Source organism: Macrosteles quadrilineatus, unplaced genomic scaffold (assembly GCF_028750875.1).
Source record: "Macrosteles quadrilineatus isolate MER2022 unplaced genomic scaffold, UCM_ALF_1.0 Scaffold_8__2_contigs__length_117827958, whole genome shotgun sequence".
Lineage (NCBI taxonomy): Eukaryota > Metazoa > Arthropoda > Insecta > Hemiptera > Cicadellidae > Macrosteles > Macrosteles quadrilineatus.
The window spans coordinates 51,173,391-51,199,047 of record NW_026542601.1 but is presented as its reverse complement, the minus strand read 5'-3'; the positions used below and the strand labels follow the sequence as shown (position 1 = coordinate 51,199,047).

Genomic DNA, 25,657 nt, shown 5'->3' with positions numbered 1-25,657 from the left:
TATGATATGAATTAAGTATGGTTTTTTGTAAAAAATGATGAGTTTAAATCTTGGGGTGATATAAATTTCAGTTTCCCTGAACTCAAAAGTGGTAGAGAGCTACAAAATACGTAGTCAAATTTTTTTTGGAATTTGGTAGGTGGGTAATAATCTATGATATCACCTGGGACCCATTTCATAATAAAGTACAAACTAATATTATTAGTAAATCAGCTGATCGCCCAATGCAAATCTAATTGAAATTACAAGTTAAGTTGTAACTTGTGCCTTGTAGTTTATTATGAAATAAACCCATGGTGGTTTTAATTTTTTTTTAATTTGATTTCAATGAATTTTTTTAATAAAATAACAGAAACATCTTTTTCACAAATCGGCACTAATAATTTTAATTTACAATTAAGGGTTATATTCTTTGTCAATTTGCTGATACCGTTTTTTATGGAAAGGAGGAAAACTGCTCACACAGATGGCTAGCCTGTGTAAGTGAACTTTTGTTTCTTTTGCCAGTTTGGATTCTTCCCCATTCAGGTACACTTGCTATCCTAACTAAAAAATCCAATTGCATGACTATTATCAGCCTCCTAATTTGATCAGACTACTTACTGAAAATAACCCTTCAACTCTATTGAACACATACCTGGGATTTTTCTCACTTGTCAGGGTGTTTCTGACATTCAGTTAATTTACACTTTGGACCGTTACCCGGTCAAGGTCAAGCTTCTTGGTACTATGAATACCCTGGGCAAACTGTTGTACAGAGGGCCTACTGTCCTCAACCTCAACCTTGGGGTGGCTGCAGGCAGATGCTACTCTGAGTGGGCGAGCAGCATCCTAGACTTCTCCTTGTTGAGTGTGTCTGCACACACATCTGCATGTGTCTTTTACATCGAGCGCGGATATAAAGAGCCTTATACGACTGGACCAAGGGTCTCCAATTTTGGCCATTATCTGGCTAAGGGAAGAAATACCCTTAGAGACCTTGTCTGTCGTACTGAAGATCTGGTGCCACCAGCTTGTTATTCACCATCCTTTTGAGCACAAACGGTTTAGAGTTTGTAATCTAGGCCCGTTTGCTCTAACTCTGGGCACTGAACAAGTTAAAAACTAACAAAAAACATCCAGAGGTAATAAAAAATTTAAGACTTGTACAAACATTATTTTACTTATGACAACTCTTTGTAACAATCCCTCTAACTAGGACAAACTTGAACCAATCAGTAGGAATACATTTTAAAACCTGCAATGTTAACAAATGTGCTTAATCTGTTAAAATAAGACTTTTTCTGATATAGTACATAGCTCATGTGTGAATCACTTCAAAGATTCAAACAAAACTGTCTTTGCCGTAGAATAGTTCAGCTCTATTATAAGAAAAGAGAGGCATGTGGTGTAAGTATGATTTAGTATCTGTAATGTTCAGGTTTGAAAGGACCTTCCTGAGCTATGCCAAGGTAAGAAGCTTGTTCTGATGACAACTTGGTCAACTTGACACCAAGATGGTCCAAATGCAGCCTTGCAACCTCCTCGTCCAGCTGAAAAAAAAAGTTTTTAATAAATTTATAAACTCATGCTGAGCCAACACCCTAGACTATTAAATAAAGACAAAAACAAGATAAGATGGATCTTTTTAGTCTACACTATCTAAAGTATGAAATTATATTTTGTTTGAGTTTGACCTGAGCAATACTTGACACAATCACGTTAATATCAAAACATCTTAATGGCAAAAGGTGATGCAAGGCAGTAATGCCTGAGAGGAAATTCCACTACTATTGTTCATGTTCTGGAGGCGACTAGGTCCAGCTGGAAATGGTGGTCGGCATTCATTTCCTAGGTTATTGTTGATCATTGGTATTAGTAAAATTATTATTTCAAGTTCAAATATTAATTTTTAAAAATCTCAACGACTTGCTATTTTTACTTTACTTTCAACAGAAACATTCAAAACAACGTAATTGGTTTTTTTTAAATAAAATTTAAGATAAGTATAATAAATATCAAGGCCTTAACGACCATGGATAACAAAAGGGCTCAGATAAACGGACTCTGATTATTGAAAAAACACAGTATCTATAGTCTACTAACCTTTTTGGGCAACATGTAAACTCCCAGAGGGTATTCTTCAGACTTGGTCCATAACTCAATCTGCGCCAACACTTGATTGGTAAAGGAGTTGCTCATGACGAAGGAGGGGTGACCCATGGCACAACCCAGGTTGACCAACCTTCCCTCAGCCAATACAATGACATGACGGCCATTACTGAGTGTGTATCTGTCTACCTGAAACATGACAAACAACTAGTCAGTGAAGAAGCTCATGTTGGGCCATTAAGAGTAGTACAAGAGGCTTGTTTTAAATTTTTTTCGAACCAAAAATTGTATTCTAGTGATCGCAGAAAGTGCCTTCAAAATGTGTTATCAAACATTTATTTGGTTGCAATCGCTGGGGACGTTTTCCATCTTGCTTTGATAATAGTAGACATTGATGACTCTACGACCTTTGTTCACAATTTTACCGAGACCTTCAAAATCTGAACAGGACCGATTTTCCTAAGAATAATAAACAAAAAAACCATTTTAAATAATTGATGCATACTACTTGGTTACATACACAGTAGAATCTTTATAACATGACTCTCATAGGGATTATGAAATAAGACTTGTTATCAAGGTTGAATTCTTTTTGAGGTTTGCCATAACATGTGATTAGGACTATTAGGAGTAAAATAATTTCAAGGGGATTTCAAAATGACCCTTGTAATTGAGGTTTTATTGTATTATAAAGTAGATTTGGTTGGTTACTGCATCACTGAAGGTATACCTGAGGTTTGATGTTGATCTTTTCCTTGGAGTTCTTCTCCAACCAAGAGACGTCAATCTCACAGTCAAAGTGGCCGATGTTGCAGATGATGGATTCATCTCTCATTGACAAGAAGTGTTTTTCTGTAATGATATCCTTGCAGCCTGTTGTTGTAACAAAAATCTGTCCTTCCTTTGCTGCCTCATCCATTGTTGTAACCTGGAAGTTCCAATACTCAATATTTGAAACTAATGTGTTGGTATTGAAGAAATATTTATTGATGTGTTTCCTAGACCAAAAACAAGATTAAAATCAAAACTTAACATTCCTTTTATAGACTATAGTGTTTTGTGATTGGTTATTATTTGCACGTTGTATCATGACTTGACTGCTTTACAGTGCATATTTTTTTACTGTTACCCTTGTAGTGAATTCCAACTTAGGTTGGGCGTTTGTGTATTGTTAGTTGTAATGTGTTACTTAAGATTTTTTCACATGAGGACGGGATCAGATTCCAGATCCCAAAACGTTGTGTATTGTTTTTTACCATCGTGATGGAAAATGTCCGCAATAAACCTTTGAACATCAAACTTATCATTACACAATTACATCTTATGATGATGATTTGAGTTTTGTGTAGCTTAGCATGGAAAACCTTAAGTGAAGGAAGAACTAAAATGAGGTCCTATAATAGTTGTGTGGGCTAGCTTGATCTGAAGAGAGGCTAGAATAGTCTATGTTAACTTTTAAATTTTAAGTTCTAGGGATGGACGAGATTGGATTTTTAGTTCGAGACGAGACGAGATTTTTTATTTCTCATAAAATTTCGAGACGAGATCGAGACGGGATTTCCCTTCTCATACACAACGGGAAATGCACGTTCAAAATTTTTACCTGATTTTGTAACATTGTTAGATGACTGTTTGTTTAAATACAAAAATAATGATAATAGGCAAGAATATTTACAATCTTTTATTAAAAAAACATCAGCATAACATTTTTTTATTAATCACGCCTAACTTATTAAAAATGCCTACGATTAGGAAACATGGTGATATCAGTTAGGATAGAGTTCAACTTATCCTAAAATAAAACAAATCATAAAATAAAAGCAATATTAATTTTTATAAAATAGTTACTTGTTTTGACTTTTTAGTAATAAAACATTCCTCGCACTGCTTACACTTAACAAAACTTCTCAAATGTTATTTAGGCTAAGTAATATTATTAAAATAATTAAAGTAATATTTACAATTAAAGAATTAATTAAATAAGAACGCCTTCGCAAAGGAAACGCAACTACAACACGCTCCTGTATTGCGGGTATTGCATTGACTTTCTGCAGGCGAGACTTGACCATCCCTAGTTTTAACATACACGTAGGACAGTATTACAACTAAGGACACAGGACACAGATTTTTAATTCATCTACCTACAACTGTGAGGGACTTGCCTATTTCAAGGTTCAAAGCAGTATTGAAGGACTGGTTGCTACTAGGGGTGTACGGGTCTCAAAACTACGAGAAATCTTCGGGACATTTGTTGTTTTACAAGACAAGATTTGATTTTGATTGAGATTTTTATTGGAGACAGATTATAAAAACAACAGTTAAAAACACCTGCAGAAATTCAATTCAATACCGTACCCGCAATACAGGAGCACGTTGTTGTTGCGTTTCCTTTGTGAAGGTGTTCTTTCTTAATCTTAACATGTAAATATTGCTTTAATTGTTAAAAAAATTTTTTTTCCATCGCAAATGATGAGAAGTTTTGTTAATTGTAAGCAGCGTAAGACATGTTTTACTACTGTTAATGTAACCAAAAAAAGGCATTCCAAAATCATTCTAAAAATAGCACAAGACTGAAAAATTGTTACTTGATACTTAACTAGTAAGATATATTAACTAGTAAGACTGATGTTTTAGACTAATAAATTTGGTATTATTCAAAGTTGAACTATATCCTAAATGATATCACCATGTTCCCTATGTGTGACAGTTGTTTTTAATAAGATATAGGCCTAAATAATATTTGTTTTTTTATACTGATGTTTTTTTACACCTTTGCTACCACAATAGTACAACAGTTTTAATTCATATGGACTAGCGACGGCTGAATTCTACCCATAGACTGCCGTTGCACATTTGCTTTGGTGTTCCAATGTTATTAAAACGCTTATATCTTTGTAACAGTCTATTTGAAGGCCCTGAATTCTCTGCAGGGGTCTACAGGGATGTCTGTTGTTGACATGTGTGTTGCTTGGTCTGTGGATATGATGATTGGTGACGTCGACGTCATATGATACAATAATTATACAATTTACAATTGTAACAAAACATCATTAGCCTACTTAGATTTTTTATGTGTTATTATTATCTTTAAACACCATAACCTAATTCAATAACATACTTTTTTGCAATTTATTTGATTTTATGAAAACAATTTACCATTAGAGCAAAACGTCATTATCCTATGTAGCTTTTATATTTGTTAAATTATAATCTGTTTTTGAAAAATCTGTTTTTTTTTTACTAACATTCACCTAAAAACCAAAATGAAAATTAAATGTTGCATGTATGTTTGAGCTATGTCAAGAAAAATATAATATTTTCAACTATTGTCTTCGGTATAGACCGGGCGTCGCAAATATGCGACATTATAAAAGGTTATCAAAAATTTTTTATAACAATATACTATTTACAAAACTTGATTGCAGTGTATTACGTAAAGTAAATGGCCACTGTTTAACAGGTTTTTGCCCGTGGTCTGCATGTTCTGTTAACCAAGTGACAGCTGGTCTGTGCTTAAGATTAATATGTAACTTATACCTCGATCCAAGGCAAGGACCGCGGCCGTCCTATATATGACTTTCAGTAACAAATGTGTTAATAAAAGATTTTAAATATTCTTGCCTATTATTATGAGTTTTGTATTTAACCAATCAACTGTCAAAAACATTAGGTATTTAACAACATTACAAAATCAGGTTTAAATGTCAAACATGCATATTTTGTTATGTATGAGAAGAGAAGAGAAATCTAGTCTCGATCTTGTCTCAAAATTTAATGACAAATAAAAGATCCCATCTAGTCTTGTCTTGAACTAAAAATCCAATCTCGATCTTCCTTAGTTGCTAGACAACCCTTTTTTATGACATATCGGAATTTTTTTTATGTAGGACTAAAAGTTTTGTCATAGGTAATGCTTTTACACGGTTTACATGGTTTTTAGCATGGTTTGTTTCCCTATTATTATATTTATGTAGCATGTATTTGTGAGTCAAGATAGACTACTTTTTTAATATTTTTTTTAAATTTAGTGGGGTCGTATAGCTGCATATGATGGCAGAATATTTCAGTTCTGGCAGAGAGGCTGCAATTTTAGGTGGTTATAGTATACAAGTTTCTGAACCTAAAACCGCCCAGACCCCAATTTTTAAGGACCTCGGTCGTCCGTAATGACGTCATAAAAATGGCGGCCGTAAGAGGATGCTGGGTCCCCATGAATTGGCTATAATGACCGAATGCCTGAACCGATTTTCATGAAATTTAGCACACAAGTGCTTGAATACATTATCTCGGCCTGGGTTGAAAATGGTCAAGTTTCATCTAGTCATTTCAAAATGGCGGCTGTTCAAAACTAAAAAAAAATATGAGGAAAATAATTGTGAATTGTTTTATATAGGGTGAGTTTCAAATGAGTTCCCCCCTACTTTTTTATACATTTCTTAAGATATCAACTCCGAACCAGGTCAGATAATTGTAGAGTAGCGAGTACTTCATTTTGACTGGGTTTTATTTTATCCGTTTTTTGTTATCAAGCTTTCTTGATAAAATATAACAATTATTTTGATTTAAAATGTCAATATTTCAAAAACCAAATATGACAATGAAAAACGGATTGTGGCATTGAATTCAACATAAAAAAGTAGTTCACAATGATGGGTCACAACACCACCTTCATATTTAAAATAATTTATCACACTTCAAAATGGCGGCTGAAAAAAATACATCCGTCATAACTGAGTGAAAATAGGTCAACAATGAATGGTGGTGTCCACTTATCTTTATCTAGCACTATTTTGAGATTATGGCCTTAGTTTGTAAATGCACAATGTTATAATGGACTAAAAATAAAGTTATAAAAAGCTCTCATAACTTTAGAATGGATCAACATTTTTTTTAACGGATTGCAGCAACGTATTCAGCGTAAAAGTCTTGTTTGAAACGGTGGGTCACAACCCTACCTTTACATTTGAAAAAATAACTTTTTATCCAAAATGGCGGATCCAAGATGGCGGCCAAAAATTTAAACCCCAGTCAAAATGAAGTACTTGCTACACTAGAATGATCTGACATGGTTTAAAGTTGATATCTTAAGAAATGTATAAAAAAGTTGGGGGGGAACTCGTTTAAAACTCACCCTGTATAAAACAATTCACAATTATTTTCCTCATAATTTTTTTTTGTTTTGAACAGCCACCATTTTGAAATGACTTGATGAAACTTGACCATTTTCCCAGGCCCAGGCCGAGATAATGTATTCAAGCACTTGTGTGCCAAATTTCATGAAAATCGGTTCAGGCATTCGGTCGTTATAGCCAATTCATGGGGACCCAGCATCCTCTTACGGCCGCCATTTTGATGACGTCATTACGGACGAACGCGGTCCTTAAAAATTGGGGTCTGGGCGGTTTTAGGTTCAGAAACTTGTATACTATAACCACCTAAAATTGCAGCCTCTCTGCCATAACTGAAATATTTTCCTGCTACCCCACCTGACTATTATTAAAAGTGACACAGCCTATTGCATTGCTGAATGGCCAAATAAATCATTGAATCATTGAAGGATGGATGGGTCCTTGACATCAAATAACGATCCCTGATTAAGTGATTATAGCAGTTATGATGACATTTTGACAAATTACATATGGCAAAATGTATAAATATTTCAATATTGATTTTCTACTGGTAAAAATATCAGACACATGCCCTACATATAAAACCCTACATATTATTACAAACTGCCTTGAAACTGGGCCTAAATAGATGTTTGCAATTACCTAACCTAACAGTTAAATTTCCGGTACTCAAGATATGTAATTTTTTACAATTGTTTTATTTAGGGAATGTGCTATTACTAGTCTCATGGTAGGATCTCGCCCCCGGACCGATTTTCTTTTTAATTTTGGAACCGCAGAGGTCAAAAATATCATACGTACATATTCAGTCAGGTTTGCTGCAGCGAGGGTATTATTATTCATGATTGGTTTTTTTTGCCTAAGTATTTTAACCCATTGTTGGTTTGTAAACAGTGTAATAAAGACTGCAAAATTAATTTTCTTGGTTATTATTCTCATTTTGAAGAATTTATTCTCAAAATTTATAAATCTAACCTAACTAATGTTTTTTTAGTGGCATGAGAAGAATATTCCATCCCGTTCCTACTCTGAAAATGAGGAGGAAAGGAAAAATTCTCCCTCATCTCCAACTAAAAGTACAATAATGTCCATCAAAGCTACTGAGCTCTACATATCCCAATAGTTGTCACACAAAAGCCGCTAACATTACTAACCTCGTATCCCTCCATGGAGGCTTGCAGTGCATTGATAGGATCGATCTCTGTGACGATGACTCGACCACCGAATGCCCGCAGACTCTGAGCACAGCCCTTGCCTACGTCACCGTAGCCAGCCACTATACACACCTTGCCAGCCAACATGATGTCTGTGGCTCGCTTGATACCATCTATCAGTGACTCTCGGCAGCCGTACAGATTGTCAAACTTACTCTGCAACAAGTGACCACTTTGAGAGTTTAGCAGGCAGGATTATTTATTAAAATACTATAGTAATACCAGAAACAAAAGAACCCTCGGCCGTTTCGAGCCGCGCAGGTTTCAATGGTACGGCCCACCTACCTGCGCGAACAACGTGATCTTTTTGTTTCTGCGCAGGTTGTTTTGTTCGTGGTATATCTATAGCAGAGTACCCGTCCTTCATAAGGGGTTGGAATATAAGTATAAAATGCTTATTGCAGTTATAGGCTACTCAAGCTTTGCGTTGCAATAAGGGAGGACACAGTTTGATAAAATTTGCTTTTTTAAATTTACAGTATTCTATAGTATTACACACTACCATAGCCATAATGTTCTACCACTTCACCTAGAGAAAAATAAATTATCAACAATTCGCAAAATATCACAAATTATTCATAAAATGAAAAACATAAACATAACTGTAAACAATCCTACTTTGACAGTTCTCATTGCGAATCACAGTTTTTTGTTGCTGCTTAGTTCAAATTAGCTATTTTCATAAATGCAAAAAAATATAGTGCTGCACCCTGTTGGTAAATCTTATAACTTTTTAATGCTTTTCCATATCATAGAACCAACTTTTTTAGTTGAAACAGCTGACTAAATTATTTAATTCCCTTTAAATATGAATACTCATAAGGTTAACATGAGGAATTACAGAGCCACTGGGGCGGAGTCCGAAAGGATTTTTGAGATAAGAATATGCCTATATGTTAATCGGGAATGTAAGCTATCATCATGCAAGTCAGTAATAAGTGTCAGTAGTCAGTTAGTCAGTAATAAAAGTGTCATTTAATTTATTCTACATTCATTTTACCCTGGTGTGTTGGTACCATTAAATACTAGTCTAATCCCAGGTTTTTTTTTAATAGATCTTGCAGACACTTCTTTACATAAACGCTTTATTCTACAATGTAATTGATTGGTGTGTGCATGTTTACAGTGGTTACAGTTATTTAATAATCTATAATTAATACGCTACATGAAACTTTGTCGGTTGAACTCCTCCGCCATTTCTTAACCGATTTTATCCATTGACGTCTCATTGGAAAGAGCGTGTCGCGTAGATTTGCAAACTGGCCTCACATTTTTGAAAAAGTCCCTTGGGCTCAGCCCCAGTGGCTTTGAAAGTTCCCATGTTATCCTTATGAAGAACACAATTGTTTACATTTTGATCAGCTGTATAGTTTAATTGCTGTTATTTATTTTTCAATTCAATGAAACGCATTGAGTACATTTATTTACTAATTGAGTTTGTGTAAACATAACCCCCAAGACGGATCGTGTTAGTATGGTTGTATCTTAAATTTGTGTATTTATCGTTGTTTTGTGTCGCTATGATGGATCGTGTTAGTATGATTGTAACCTAAATTTGTGCGTTTATCGTTGTTTTGTGTAGCTATAATTTGTTTATTTATTGTTTTTTTTTCTTTTAAATTCCTCCGACGCGACGACAACGAAAGGAGGCGTAATCGTGATAACAACCGCAGCTACAGAACAGTGGCGCGTAATAGGCTTAACTCATCACAGTCAGCACCTGACTGACCCTGGACAATCTCAACTATTAGGTTACAAATGCGCCCTAACACTGCCCCAAAACAACTTTACGTTCTCAATTGGCCCTCTCTATCAATGGCCTGTATTGCCTGTACGGAGATTTATTTTGAGAAGGAGAAAACCGGCCGGAATGCTTAGGTTTATCAATAACGAAGATAAACATGGTCTGAGTTACACATCGGTAAATCTTTGAGTTGGCTCTTTTAAGCTCATTGTAAATGACTGTTATTCGTTTTGAAACTCCTGTAATACTTTGCAATTGCTCGAATTCGAGCAACATGTACACTAGTAAATAATATTCAACTACATCAGAATCCTCATTATACAAAACGTACCATGCATCTTCATCTCAAATATTGTTTTTGTGGCCATCTCTCACTCACTATTTCCAAAGCTACAGATTTGTCTCTCAATAAGCAAAAGCAAAAGCTAAAAAGTTTCTGAGGTATATTCAACCTACCTTGGTAACAGAGTCGTTGACGTTGATCGCAGGCACTTTGAGCGTTTTACTCTTGAGCATCTTGTAGAGGTTATGTACTCCAGTGGTGGTTTCTTCTGAGATTCCCTTGATTCCAGGAAGATATTGCGGGTATTTTGTGTGGACGAGGTTTGTCAAATCGCCTCCGTCGTCCAGAATCAGGTTTAGAGGCTGAGGTAAAACAAAAAAACATCAGGAAACAATGAATTTTTATGTAGCCTAATTCAAACAATTCCATTTAACGTGAGTGTACAAGATTTCACTGATTGATTCCTTTAGCTGGATGTTACTCTAAATGAAATACAAATTCAACTACTTCTATGAGGAAAAAACATATGCAGCTGATTTTACCTATCATACTAATCAACTATGCAACACAGCCAATCAAAATTACTTATACTTATGTACATTTATTTTAGATACTCTGATAAACACTTTGTCCATTACATGCGGTTGTTTTAGAAATATAATGGACAATGGTTATTAAAAAAATCATACAACATTTTATCAAAAGCCAAACACTGAATAGAACAGCCATATAGCAACTCCATGATACATCTGTTTGAAATATCATTGGAAAGACATATCGGTAAAGAATAATGGAAGTAAAAACTTGTAGCTTTTTAACAGAACCATGACGGGATTGGAGGATAAAATATTGTAGTTGATCACAACCTGATATTTTTATTATTAAGAGGGTAAAGTTTTCAAAACTACTTTGATACAAATTGAAAAAACTGTTTAAAACACCTACTGTACATTTTATTGAAATTTGCAACACTAATTAACCCTTAGATAACATTTTTCTGTTATGTGACCTGGCAGTATATAGCCATGTACAAATATGAGAAAAGAAAATATAATTAGAAATCCTAGAATCAGAATGTGAAAGTGTAAAATCTACAGTAGAAAGTAGATTAAATTGTGAGTTCTAACAATAGCTAACTATTGGAAATTCCATTGGCATTGTGAAATCTTCTATATATACTGTAGACTCCATCTTATCCGGATACCTATTAACCGGACTACACTCGGCAGTAATAACAACTCTTTAACCGGAAATTTTTTATCAGCACATCGGTTTAACCGGACTAGATTGGCAGGAAGTGGGGGGTTCTGAACGACTGTTCTCATGTGAAAGATTTGAGACCAGTGATCATGTCCCTAAGTACGATTCTCTCCTGGTTATCCGGACTGGCCTCGGTCCCGAGAAGTCCGGATAAGAGGGAGTCTACGTATATAATACTATTTTAAGTCGATTTTTGTGAACAGAACTCCTCCCTCGTTTTAAGACCGTTTTTGATGATTTAAGTGCCAAAAAATGGCCCTGATCTGTAGTTCAAAGTGGTTTTCATTTTTTGAAATCTTCATTAGTTTGGGCAGGACTTTCCATCAAAGTTGGGTCTTCTCTCATAAGGTTAACATGGGGGAATCTATAAATTTAATTGGAAACTTTGTCTACACTAATTTGAGAGAACGGCTGGGCGTAGAAGCTTGGTAGATGTGTCTAAAGAAAGGTCTTAGTTTTTAGATGAGCCATCAAAAGAAAAACAAAGTAAATTCCCTCGGGGCTATGCCCCATTGACATTTTAAATTCCCTCTCCAGATGTGTTTGAAATTCCATTTGCATTGTGAAATTTAGTTTAAAAAGTGCCAGGCTATAGCAAAAACCTTCTTTAAAAAACCTGTTTGATGTAGAGTATTTTGAGTTTTGAAACCCATAACCTTCTAAAAACACTGTACGCCTTAAATATGGAACAAAACCGTGTGATAATAGGCCTACACTAGAAGATTAATGAAATTTATGTTAGCAAAAGAAGAAAAGGAATGCTATTTACTGGTAGTCACTGAGCACACAATACAAACTGCATAAAATGCATGACACAACTGCTTTTAAGACATCTATGGAAAACAAAAATGGAAGATCTCAACGACGGTGGAACTGCAGCTGCTTATAAATATGCATCGTCAATCTACATAGGCCAAGGCATTAACTTTCATCAAAACTTATTAAAATACTTGAAAAATACTTTAAAGCAACTTTCATTGTTGAAAAAGGAATCTGCCACTCAAAAAAAACAGTCGTCCCCTCTTTATTTTAATTAAAATAGGCAATTCTGTATTTTGATTATTTATAACCATGTATTATTAATTATTATTATGTATTATTTATTATCAACCGGACTAGATTGGCAGGAAGTGGGGGGTTCTGAACGACTGTTCTCATGTGAAAGATTTGAGACCAGTGATCATGTCCCTAAGTACTATTCTCTCCTGGTTATCCGGACTGGCCTCGGTCCCGAGAAGTCCGGATAATAAATTGAAAAAACTGTTTAAAACACCTACTGTACATTTTATTGAAATTTGCAACACTAATTAACCCTTAGATAACATTTTTCTGTTATGTGACCTGGCAGTATATAGCCATGTACAAATATGAGAAAAGAAAATATAATGTAGCCATTTACATTGGATATATACCTGGCCGTCAGGGAAGACGATGGTTTGGTCTATACACCAGATGTATTCCTCGTCAGTTTCTCCTTTCCAAGCATAAACGGGCACTCCTGTTTTGGCTATGGCTGCGGCTGCGTGATCTTGTGTGCTGAATATATTACAACTTGACCACTGCACCTGTACGATCATCAGTAAAACACAGTTAAAATGTTTGTATTTACGACAGTGGGCCAGTGGAAATTTTTGTAAAATAATCACAAATGCTTTTAAAGATGTTCATGTGCAAGGGAACTCTGGTGATGAGCTTATTAGTTCCCCAACTTGTCTAGTACGCCATTGCTGCTGCTTTTGGCACAGTGATTTGTGTAGCATAGTGGCCATGGAAGACGACTTCCTAAAATAAAGGTAAGTTAAAAATTTCCTGGTCAATGGAAATATGATGTTAACTTCCCAAGTATTTTGAATTTTATCTCATGGTGACAAGCTTATTAAAATTAAGTGGAATTTTTTCATTTGACCCTCAATGTTTTCTAAAAAAGAAAAACTAATTTATAAACTTGATATTTTTTTATAAATGAAGCAAGAGTATAATAAGAAATCCCAATGTTATTTTTAAAAATAATTTTATGTTTAACCCTTCCCAAACAGGTGACGGATATATCCGCATAAGTCTCTGGTGATAAAGGACGGGTGACGGATATATCCGCATATGGTTTTTGATGCTCCGGACGGGAAGCGGTTATATCCGCCTTCTTTTCAGACAGACTGGCAGGTGCTTGAGCAGTAAACAGATGTTTCGCGGAACCAAGGCCTGCTCTTTTCATGACTGCGCTCTCCCCCGCACTCAACCCTCTCTACCACACTAACCCCTCTCCTGCGCCTCTCCCCTCCCGCGCACCTACCACCACTCCTACGCTCCCCACCTCAACGTTTCGCGATCAACATTACGTTGTCTCTATTTATTGTTTACATATTGTTTTTTATTTATTGCCTAACGTTGTCACATGGTCATATCTTCAAAGGCGGGTGGCGGATATATCCGCTGCATTTCTACTCATCCGTGGACGGGTAGCAGATATATCCGCAGTTAAAAACGATTAAAAAAAATTATTTTGACAGTACGATGTGTTCCACTGTGTTTCTTTTATGTGTACTTATGTCTTTTATGTATAACAAAACACAAATATGAAAAATTAATTTTTATTTTTTCCTCTATTTTTTCCCGTCCTATGTCACGATTTCGCCCGTACGGGAAGGGTTAAGAGATATAAAATTTGGAAAGTAGCCTACACAAAATGTAACCACCATTGGAATGTCCCCACCTATGTTTTTTACAACACTGACAAGTGATTTGTAAAAAAAAAACAACAAAGAATTATATAACAAATTCTCAATACCTATCAATTATAAAAGATATAACCTAGACTTAATTATAACAACATCTAATTAGTTTGAAAAAGAAATAGCCTAATTTAAGGACAAAAGTTGTCCACGGGGTTGGATATAACCTCCATGGACCATATATAAAAGTTCTTCAAATGCTCACTAGAGAGCAGCACTGTCAAAAAATATATATACGACATGAGTTATAGGGTTTATAAAAAAAGTCCATAAAGTAAACAATAAAAAACCCCAGTAGAGTAGTATGAACAGCATTTTTTTTTCATACTACACACAGTAGCCTACATCTGGCGAATTCCAACTTTTGACAGTGATATGGTTTGTTCTTTACCATGACTAAAGCAAATTATTTTGAAAAAAATCCCTATTAACATTATTATCTTAATTTTTATGTGCAATTGTACACAGAACGACTCCGAGCCATGTTCACAAAATAAATAAATACATTGCTAACCAACCTAACACTATTTCCTAGTGCTATCTGCCCACCAACTTACAGATGACTCACTCACAGGTGGTTTAAACCTCTTCGTCTATGACCATGAATTGTTCTAAAAAAATCTATCATAGATTTGGCGGGGTTGCTGCTGGCTAGATAGTGTTCGTTGGCAGGATAATTCGTTGGTGGATAGTAAAAGCCTGCAACACCGCGATACGTCTCGCCACACACAAATGTATGCGACCGAATATCACTACATGGCTCTCATGGAAAGCGCTCAATCCACTAGTAGTTATATAGCCTATCGATGGTCATACTTGAGGGCAAATGTGTCACGTTGATGCCGTTACGCCAACGCTGGATGCCGTCATACGTAGCATCTCCCAGGCGCATTTGCCGTTGTGCACTTATTTTATTTCCAAGATGGACACCATCCAGTTGGGTTGAGTAAGCTTTTTGAACATTTTAGATATTATCGAAGAGTACAATCGGAATAATCCAAGATGATGGGGAACCCACCTGTGTTTTCTTCACGAGGACAGTTTTATCTAGTTTTATTTATATAATGTTTTAGGAACACAGGAAGAATGAAAAGAAACTCTATCGTTACTATCAAATGTTATTCCAGCATTGTGTAAAATTAGTTAATTAAATCTAGCGTTCAAAAGGGTTAATAACTTATTATAAATTCAAATGTTTTTCCAAACTTAAATGAATACAAGATAAACTTAAGATCATATTACTGTAATGAATAAAATATACTTTCATTCTCAAATAATAGAGAACAGCATTCCAACTTAAATTTATAACAAGGTCGGGATAAATTAATGAGAGAACGAGATAAATTCTTATCAGTCCAATACAAAATGTCACTAAAACTATAAAATCAAAAAAGCCTACTTTTAGGTGGTCTGATAGTTCAATCAAAAGTTTATGTAACAGAATTATTAAATTTGATGAAATATTAGCTGTACTATGATATGTTGAGAGTTTATCAAGAGGCCACTACAGATAACAGAGTACAATAGTTAAAGCAAAACATTCGTCCAAATCTGTGAAACTTGAATAATTATCAACCTTGACAAACTTGATTTTTGTTCTTTATTTTTCATGAATCTGGCAATGAAAAAGAATTAATCTGTTTACACCTATTTCCTTAACTGTAGCAAACAGTTAACTAACGATTTTAGTTTTTAGTATTAAAAATGTCAGGCCTGCCTAATCTGCTAAGTTTGGGATTAATATTTTATTTTTACAAAATTCAATGGCAGTTCCAGGTTTACTAGATTCATCATTGCGAATTGTCAAGTCCAGACTCAAAAGACCATTTTATTAGTAGGCTATCTAGGCTACTTATGAAGTACTGTACCACATTATAGGCTTAAGCCTTGGAGTTCTTGTGGAACAAATTTTATTTAAAATTTTAAATAGGTGGACCAATAAAATAAAATTATCAAAACTAGCAAACCTTTATTTTTAAGCTTGATATATCATAATCTTCTGTAGGCTAAGTCAATAAGATGTGGAAAAATGTTTAAAAGAGCTTTATTTTTTATTGAATCAATGTAACTTAAACTTAGGTCTATGTGTGTGCTGTAGGCCTATGTTTAATGTTTGCTTATTACTCACGTGTCTTTTTAAGCTAAGCCCACAGGTATTTTTGCCCATGGGACCAAGACCAAGACTAAGAATTTCCTACTGCAGACAGGATTATTTAAGTAACATAACCAAAATCTTAAAACTGATACCTATATGAATTTTATTTACATCTATTTGAATTCAGAATTTAGAGTTTTTAAACACTTTCTATCCCCAGACAATAAAAAGAGACGATAAAACTGGTCTATATTATTTCAGGTAGGCCTAAATAATGTTAAATTTAAATTTAATTATCAAACTTAGACCAGGGCTGTTTGACTTAACTGGTTAACTTATTTTTGTGGAAACAAAATGAATCATTAATACATAGTACAATTCAATTAATTATTTATTGATCTGCTTATAATCCACACTTTAGAATATTTTACCTAACCCGTCATGTTAAACTTCCCTATCCCAAGCGTGATGTATACAACTTCCTTATGTCTCGAGTGATGTAAAGTTTAAAAAAACTCACTCGGTGAGGTAATGAAACCCATTCAAATAACATTGAGTGCTTAACTTAAAAATTATACCTCTATGAAGCCAACGACGTTCAACGCTAGAAATCAGCTGTGCGCTTGAATGTTATTGTTATGCTTTAAAGTATTTTCCCAACCTAGCTTTTGTTCGTAAAAGAACGTTACTAATGCGTTACTATGCAACGCTCGTTGCACAACATTCACCTGCGTGATGTAAAAACGCTCTTACTACACTTGTAATGTAAATAGCTATTAGTGGCAGCTGGATATTCAAAACAAACATTTCGATTCTTCTTATTTAAATACAACTACAGAATTACGTAAAAATAAACAAATATCTTTGACGGTACGGTACCTATCATGGTGTTAAAACAGTTGCTGCATACCTTCTCTGAACTGACCTTCAAAGGACCAAGCCCCTAACCTCGTAGGTCAGTTAAAAATTACGTAGGCTAATTTTACAGCTTTGTAAACATTGAAAATTCTTCAAGTGATTTTTATCTGATACTATCCCTTTGCCCATGCGTTTTAACCCAGAATAAACCCTGCATACTATTATACCTACTACAACTAGGCCTATGATATGTATCATTGTCATTTAGGGCCTTCTATTTCCATTGTACAATGGATATGGAAAGCCTTTAATGACAAAAAAATATTCTCGGCAGATAAACCGAGTGGTATTTTTACTCTTACAGAGGTGGTTTACCCAAGTAGCGGTTGATCAAGGATCAGTTAAGAGAGAGAAGGTCGAGGTTTATACTGTACAAATTTAAGCCCTGCACACACCAAAGCGATTCTCATGCGATACTGGAGCGGGCGCGATACTTTTACTTGGAAATTCTCTTGCGATACCAGTGGTCCGTGCGATACCATTGCGGCTTATGGAGCTGAACACACCAGAGCGAACTGCAATACGCGATACCGAGACGAATGCGATACCGTTAATAAAATGAAGGCTCAATAGAGCAATGGGGGAATTGTGGTACCATCTTCAAACTGAGGAGTACTGCTTTCCCGCACGTCCCTTTCCCGCTCTGGTGTAGAAGCACCTGTTCTGCTGCGATATCATCGCCCAAGTATCGCAGATAAAATTCTAGGAATAGTATCGTGCCACTCCAGCGATAAAGTATCGCTCCGGTGTGTACAGGGCTTTATGTAAGTAAACCTTACTTAGTCCGAATTTAGACCTACCTCAGCTCCAAGCTCTGTAAGAGTCTCAATAAGCACAGCTGTTTGAACCGTCATGTGCAGACACCCAGCGATTCTAGCTCCCTTCAGGATCTTCTGTGGCCCGTACTTGGCACGAAGCGCCATCAGTCCGGGCATCTCTTTCTCTGCCAACATGATCTCCTTTCGACCCCACTCTGCCAGGTTGACATCAGCTGTAGCAAAGAAATAATGAATAGGTTATATAATGGAAGTGTTGCAAGTACATAGGGAATGGAAGTGTACTTTGGACAGGGCTGTCAAAATAAGTTTCAAGCGGAAGACTTAGAATAATTTAGCAAGTGAGGCAAGTGGCCCAAATAACCTACAGCCTATGGTTTGAATCAAGTCTCGATCTTGACTATGGTTTGATAATATCAATATAAGCTTACACAGGCCTACTCGTTTTTGCCAGAATTCCAGGGAAATCTGATTATGCCTTACACAAAATTTGAATCTTGGACGCATTCAATAAAAAAAAAAAAAAAAAATCCAGAAACTTAAACAAAAAAAGTTCTGGGTGAAATATCAAAAGTAAATTAGTGGACTGACAAAAAAAATGTTTATTCAAAAATCATTAGGTCTATTACATATCTATATAAAAGTCAAAAGTACCCATGAACTTTTGAGAAAACTAACTCACAGCCCCATAAACCATATATCTCACATAAAATGTTCGTCATGATGAGAAACCTTGCGCAAAACTATCCATTATTCCATAAATTGCCCTTTAAGGTTGTAATTCCTTTCTAAAGGGAACTTTCTATATAGGCCTACCTTATGTTATAAATACCTCAGCTGTACTTTTATATGTTCTTTCAATTTATTTAAATCAGGTGTAATTATTTGTTTGTATTACTGTATTCTGTTTTGTTTATTTCAGCTTAACTTAACCAATCAATAGTTTTATTAAAACTCTTATGAAGTCAAACGGGGAGAAACCCGTGGGTAACAGCTAGTATATCTAGACCGAAATTTGTTCCCTATATAAGAAACTCATCCTTTACTCATCTCCATTCATACTTGGCTTAAAATATCTACTTTGTATGGTCGCCAATTCATAGAACAGTATTAACAGTATTAAAAAGGTATAGCCTAGCCCAACATGTGTTTAAACAAAATTTCTTTGTCTTGTCTTGTGCTATTCTTTGTGGCAAATCAGAACATGTTACCGGGTACTTTTGACCATGCAATTTCACTTTGGAAATAAAGTCAGGTAAGACACTAAGTATATTCTTAGATAGTTCTATGTTAGCACCAAAACCCGGAAGCCCGGGTCAAACGAAATTCACAATAATGGTAGTAAAATGTGTTTTTTTGATCGGTTAAACTTTATAGCCTAAGTTAGAGCATCTTGAACTTAACTGATTTGAAATCCTTTATTTCTAGGAGCAGCCTATTTAACCCTCCCAGTGTTACTTGACGAAAATTCGACAAGCAGCACACTTTGTGTAGTGTTACTTGTCGATTTTTCGACACGCAGACATCGTTTACGGCGAAGGCTCTATGACTGACTGAATCGGATTGAACTGGATCGAGTTAGGTATCGTTCTTTCCGTAATATTCTAAGCTTTCTCCAGAGGTCTGTCTCAGCGCTGTATGTTCTCTGAGCCGATCGTAATTGTAGCAGACAGCTGACACTTGTGTAAACCTGGCAATAACTCCATCCATAAGTAGTGCGCGCGCCCGAAAAAATCTATTGCTGGCCGTTTTGCGGCAAAATACGGCCCCGTAACATATTAGGCTACCGATGATGTCACCAGATAGAGGACACTTTAACGGACACAACAGTATCAATAACATGTACCTGGGGGATAAGAAAGGGGGGGTTAAGTCAGCAATAAGTAGAGCGCGCGCCCGGAAAAATTTATTGCGGACCGATTTGCGGCAAAATACGGCCGCGTAACATTAAACCGATGATGTCACCAGATAGAGGACACTTTAACGGACACGACAGTATCAATATCATGTACCTGGGGGATAAGAAAGGGGGGGTAAAGTCAGCAATAAGTAGTGCGCGCGCCCGAAAAAAATATTGCCGGCCGTTATTGGGCAAAATACGACCGCGTAACATGAAACCGATAATGTCATCAGATAGAGGAGACTTTAACGGACACGACAGTATCAATATCATGTACCTGGGGGATAAGAAAGGGGGGGTAAAGTCAGCAATAAGTAGGTAGAGCGCGCGCCCGGAAAAATCTATTGCGGGCCGATTTGCGGCAAAATACGGCCGCGTAACATGAAACCGATGATGTCACCAGATAGAGGACACTTTAACGGACACGACAGTATCAATATCATGTACCTGGCGGATAAGGAAGAGGAGGTAAAGTCAGCAATAAGTAGAGCGCGCGCCCGAAAAATCTATTGCTCGCCGATTTGCGGCAAAATACGGCCGCGTAACATGAAACCGATAATGTCACCAGATAGAGGACACTTTAACGGACACGACAGTATCAATATCATGTACCTGGCGGATAAGGAAGAGGAGGTAAAGTCAGCAATAAGTAGAGCGCGCGCCCGAAAAATCTATTGCTGGCCGATTTGCGGCAAAATACGGCCGCGTAACTTAATACCGATGATGTCACCAGATAGAGGACACTTTAAGGGACACGTCAGTATCAATATCATGTACCTGGCGGATAAGAAAGGGGGGGTAAAGTCAGCCATAAGTAGTGCGCGCGCCCTCAGAAATCTATTGCTGGCCGATTTGCGGCAAAATACGGCCGCGTAACATAATACCGATGATGTCACCAGATAGAGGACACTTTAAAGGACACGTCAGTATCAATATCATGTACCTGGGGGATAAGTAAGGGGGGTAAAGTCAGCAATAAGTAGAGGGCGCGCCCTCAAAAATCTAATGACATTTGTTAAACACAGCTGAACATGTACACAACACACACACACAGTGTGGGACAGCTGAAAGTGTATTTTGATTACACTTCAATGCGTTAGTTAATCTTATAATGTGATTAGTGGGGGTATTAATCACAGCGAAGTAAATATACACAATCACAATACATTTTTATTCATATTAGCACTCGATTTCACCAAATACAGTTGACCAGCCCAACCGATTTTACGAGTATTTATCACCGACGACACGACATAACCCATAACTGGTGTTTGTTTTGTTGACCGATGGCGATAACAGACGACAACATCGACAACTATGAACTATAGACCGGCTCAACAGGTGAATTTTGATCAGCTGTTGTCCAATTAGTACCTAAATTCACCGCTTGAGCGCGTAAGCCTCGAGCGGACTGAAATGAAGGATTTTTACTTCAAGACAGAATTAATTTTTAGTTGCCATTTATAGTTGGCTTGGCACGCCGTCTTCGAAGTAACTTCGTCGTTACACTCGTCCGTCGTATCCGCTTACACGAAAATCGACGATTCGTTTACTGAAGGTTAGATACTAGTTAGGCCTTTTTTTTTGTTTACTTTACTCTCATTCATCACGGTCATTTACGTTTGCTGCAACATTCGATTAGAAATATCTAAATTGAAAAACTAAAAATGTTTTATTTTATTTCATTTTCCACGGTAATGCCATTTACACTAATACAATCAGTTAAGATTATATAAGCTCCAAGACTGACTTCAACTATACAACAAAACAACATTTCATCAGCAATTGCATCAATACAATCAATCAACAATAACAGCTATAAAAATATGACATACAATAACAATAACAATGCAGAATGACCATGAATAACCATAACAATGCATAAAGAATATTAATAACAATAACAATCATAATAATATATGTATATCTGAACCATTTAGCGTGGTATGTCTGAGGTTTAACTGTAATCTGATGATAGTAGTGTAGTTCCTCAAGTCTAAGGTGTAAACTGTATTTGGATGTATAAGTGTAATTGGGTGTGAATAAATTAATCGTGTAGAATTTTGTGTTAGGCTAGACTGTCGCTGTAGAGGTGAACATGAGTTGAGAATTCGTTTTTTATGTTAATAAATTGATCATTCAAAGCCGTGACAACAGACAACTTACGACTAGACTGGTTGACGATCCTTTTGTATCACCAACTTTTACCATAAAGTATTAGGCCTATAATCCTATTATGCGCGGCCACTCAAGTCGCGCAGATTTTTTCGGGCGCGCGCACTACTTATTGCTGACTTTACCCTCCCTTTCTTATCCCCCAGGTACATGATATTGATACTGTCGTGTCCGTTACAGTGTCCTCTACCTGGTGACATTATCGGTTTCATGTTACGCGGTCGTATTTTGAGGCAAATCGGCCAGCAATAGATTTTTGAGGGCGCGCCCTCTACTTATTGCTGACTTTACCCCCCTTTCTTATCCGCCAGGTACATGATATTGATACTGACGTGTCCTTTAAAGTGTCCTCTATCTGGTGACATCATCGGTATTATGTTACGCGGCCGTATTTTGCCGCAAATCGGCCAGCAATAGATTTTTGAGGGCGCGCCCTCTACTTATGGCTGACTTTACCCCCCCCTTACTTATCCCCCAGGTACATGATATTGATACTGTCGTGTGCGTTAAAGTGTCCTCTATCTGGTGACATCATCGGTATTATGTTACGCGGCCGTATTTTGCCGCAAATCGGCCAGCAATAGATTTTTGAGGGCGCGCCCTCTACTTATTGCTGACTTTACCCCCCCTTACTTATCCCCCAGGTACATGATATTGATACTGACGTGTCCGTTAAAGTGTCCTCTATCGGGTGACATAATCGGTATTATGATACGCGGCCGTATTTTGCCGCAAATCGGCCAGCAATAGATTTTTTCGGGCGCGCGCACTACTTATGGCTGACTTTACCCCCCCTTTCTTATCCGCCAGGTACATGATATTGATACTGTCGTGTGCGTTAAAGTGTCCACTATCTGGTGACATCATCGGTATTATGTTACGCGGCCGTATTTTGCCGCAAATCGGCGAGCAATAGATTTTTCGGGCGCGCGCTCTACTTATTGCTGACTTTACCTCCTCTTCCTTATCCGCCAGGTACATGATATTGATACTGTCGTGTCCGTTAAAGTGTCCTCTATCTGGTGACATTATCGGTTTCATGTTACGCGGTCGTATTTTGCCGCAAATCGGCCAGCAATAGATTTTTCGGGCGCGCGCACTACTTATGGCTGACTTTACCCCCCCTTTCTTATCCGCCAGGTACATGATATTGATACTGTCGTGTGCGTTAAAGTGTCCTCTATCTGGTGACATCATCGGTATTATGTTACGCGGCCGTATTTTGCCGCAAATCGGCGAGCAATAGATTTTTCGGGCGCGCGCTCTACTTATTGCTGACTTTACCTCCTCTTCCTTATCCGCCAGGTACATGATATTGATACTGTCGTGTGCGTTAAAGTGTCCTCTATCTGGTGACATCATCGGTATTATGTTACGCGGCAGTATTTTGCCGCAAATCGGCGAGCAATAGATTTTTCGGGCGCGCGCTCTACTTATTGCTGACTTTACCTCCTCTTCCTTATCCGCCAGGTACATGATATTGATACTGTCGTGTCCGTTAAAGTGTCCTCTATCTGTTGACATTATCGGTTTCATGTTACGCGGCCGTATTTTGCCGCAAATCGGCGAGCAATAGATTTTTCGGGCGCGCGCTCTACTTATTGCTGACTTTACCTCCTCTTCCTTATCCGCCAGGTACATGATATTGATACTGTCGTGTCCGTTAAAGTGTCCTCTATCTGGTGACATTATCGGTTTCATGTTACGCGGTCGTATTTTGCCGCAAATCGGCCAGCAATAGATTTTTCGGCCGCGCGCACTACTTATGGCTGGAGTTATTGCCAGGTTCACACCAATACAGCTGACGTGCGTGTATTTGTAAACAGCTAGGTTACCCTCGGACCGATGACTGATGTGTTTTATTACGTTTATCATTGTTTTGGTGTTAAAAATCAAAAGTAGTGATATACGTGTTGCATTATAAGAAGATTTAAGTGGTTTTGAAGTGCTGGTTGATGATCCTGAAGAAGTAGGTAGTGATATTGATGTAAATTATCAGCCAGATTCCTAGCTATGGTTAGGCTATGCATTCTTAGCTAAACGCTATGTACTGAAATCTGTTTTTTTGCCCATAACTTATTTATTTGCAAATCTACTTCCTTATATTATTATATATTTGTAATCCTCATAAAATTTAGAACAAAGTGGCTATTTTCAAATATTTATAGGCCTATAATTTATACAATTTCATTGAGCGCAAACTTATTATTTTTTTTTTTTCAATTTTTCCAAAATAATTTTTTTTTTTACCAAAATAAATTTTTTGAAACAAATATTCCTTATGTTTTATGTATGATATTGAAGCCCATGATTTTCCAAACAAAATGGTATATAGAACATTAGAATTAACATTGTTTTAAGCTTCTCAGATCCGTTTTAATAAAACCTTGCAAATGCGCCAAAAATAGGTGGACATTAAGGCCTAAACTATGGACACTTGGAGGGTTAAGACCTAGACATATAAAATAACTTAAATTTTAGGCCTAACTGGTAGCCTATATTAAGTTAGGCCTACTAAAAATTAATGAGTGACAATAATAAGTTAAAATTTGGTCTATTTCACTTACCGGTACCTTAGGGCCTGTTAAAAATAATAAAATATAGGATAGACTCTAAACAATGATATATAAAATAGGCTATATTATGGTATATACAATAGGCCCTAACCATTTCCCGTAGTTCTGCTTATGTAAGACTTTGGATGCAATTTGTATGCAGGACCTAAGTCAAGTTATGTAATGACTTCCTTGGAGAAGGTAGGTAGCTTTTTCTAAGTAGGATGCCTAAGACTATTAAAGTCTGCATTAGGTAGGCTATATCAGGTTTTGCCAAGAAAATAGAAAAATCAGGCCTATGGCCCAGCCTTTAAGTACATTACTTGATACTGTAAAATAATTTTGTTTTTGTTACCCCCCACGGGGCAAGAACAGATATGTTCCTTGCATTAGTTTAAGTTTATCATAGTTGGTATTATTCTAAGCAAATTCCCTTAATTTCCTTGACAGGTCAATAATTAATTCTTTGGAACATTAATATGAGGATAAGGCTTAATTTCAATTTAAAAATCCCGCTTCTAAGTCCACATGGTTTTTAACCTAAAACATTTACTTAAATTAAAATAAGACTCGTATCACTTACCGACTTTAAACTGCGGTTTGTTTGGCATATTTTCAGTTTATATTCGCTAGATAAAATTAATATCCTAATCCAAAATATTAATAACTACACAACCGGCGAGTAGAGTTTTCAACAGGGAGAATCGTCGGTTAGAAGTAAGGTGTGTGGTGTGTCGGTGTGTGTAGACTAGTAGACAAGTAGAAAGAAGTAGTAGTAGTAGACTAGA

The 25,657-nt window shown here is 36.5% G+C and overlaps 1 protein-coding gene across 1 annotated transcript; it reads right to left on the bottom strand.

Moving 5' to 3' along the window:
- Positions 1–1,141: 1,141 nt before the first annotated feature.
- LOC129001478 (adenosylhomocysteinase-like) lies at positions 1,142–25,612 on the bottom strand. The gene is made up of 8 exons (XM_054428777.1): positions 25,453–25,612; positions 18,264–18,454; positions 13,134–13,286; positions 10,635–10,823; positions 8,375–8,590; positions 2,822–3,019; positions 2,086–2,280; positions 1,142–1,532 (listed from the first exon to the last, which is right to left on the bottom strand). Exons 1-8 carry the CDS (start codon positions 25,478–25,480, stop codon positions 1,401–1,403), a joined length of 1,302 nt encoding a protein of 433 aa, XP_054284752.1. The 5' UTR covers positions 25,481–25,612; the 3' UTR covers positions 1,142–1,400.
- Between the last annotated feature and the right edge of the window lie 45 nt (positions 25,613–25,657).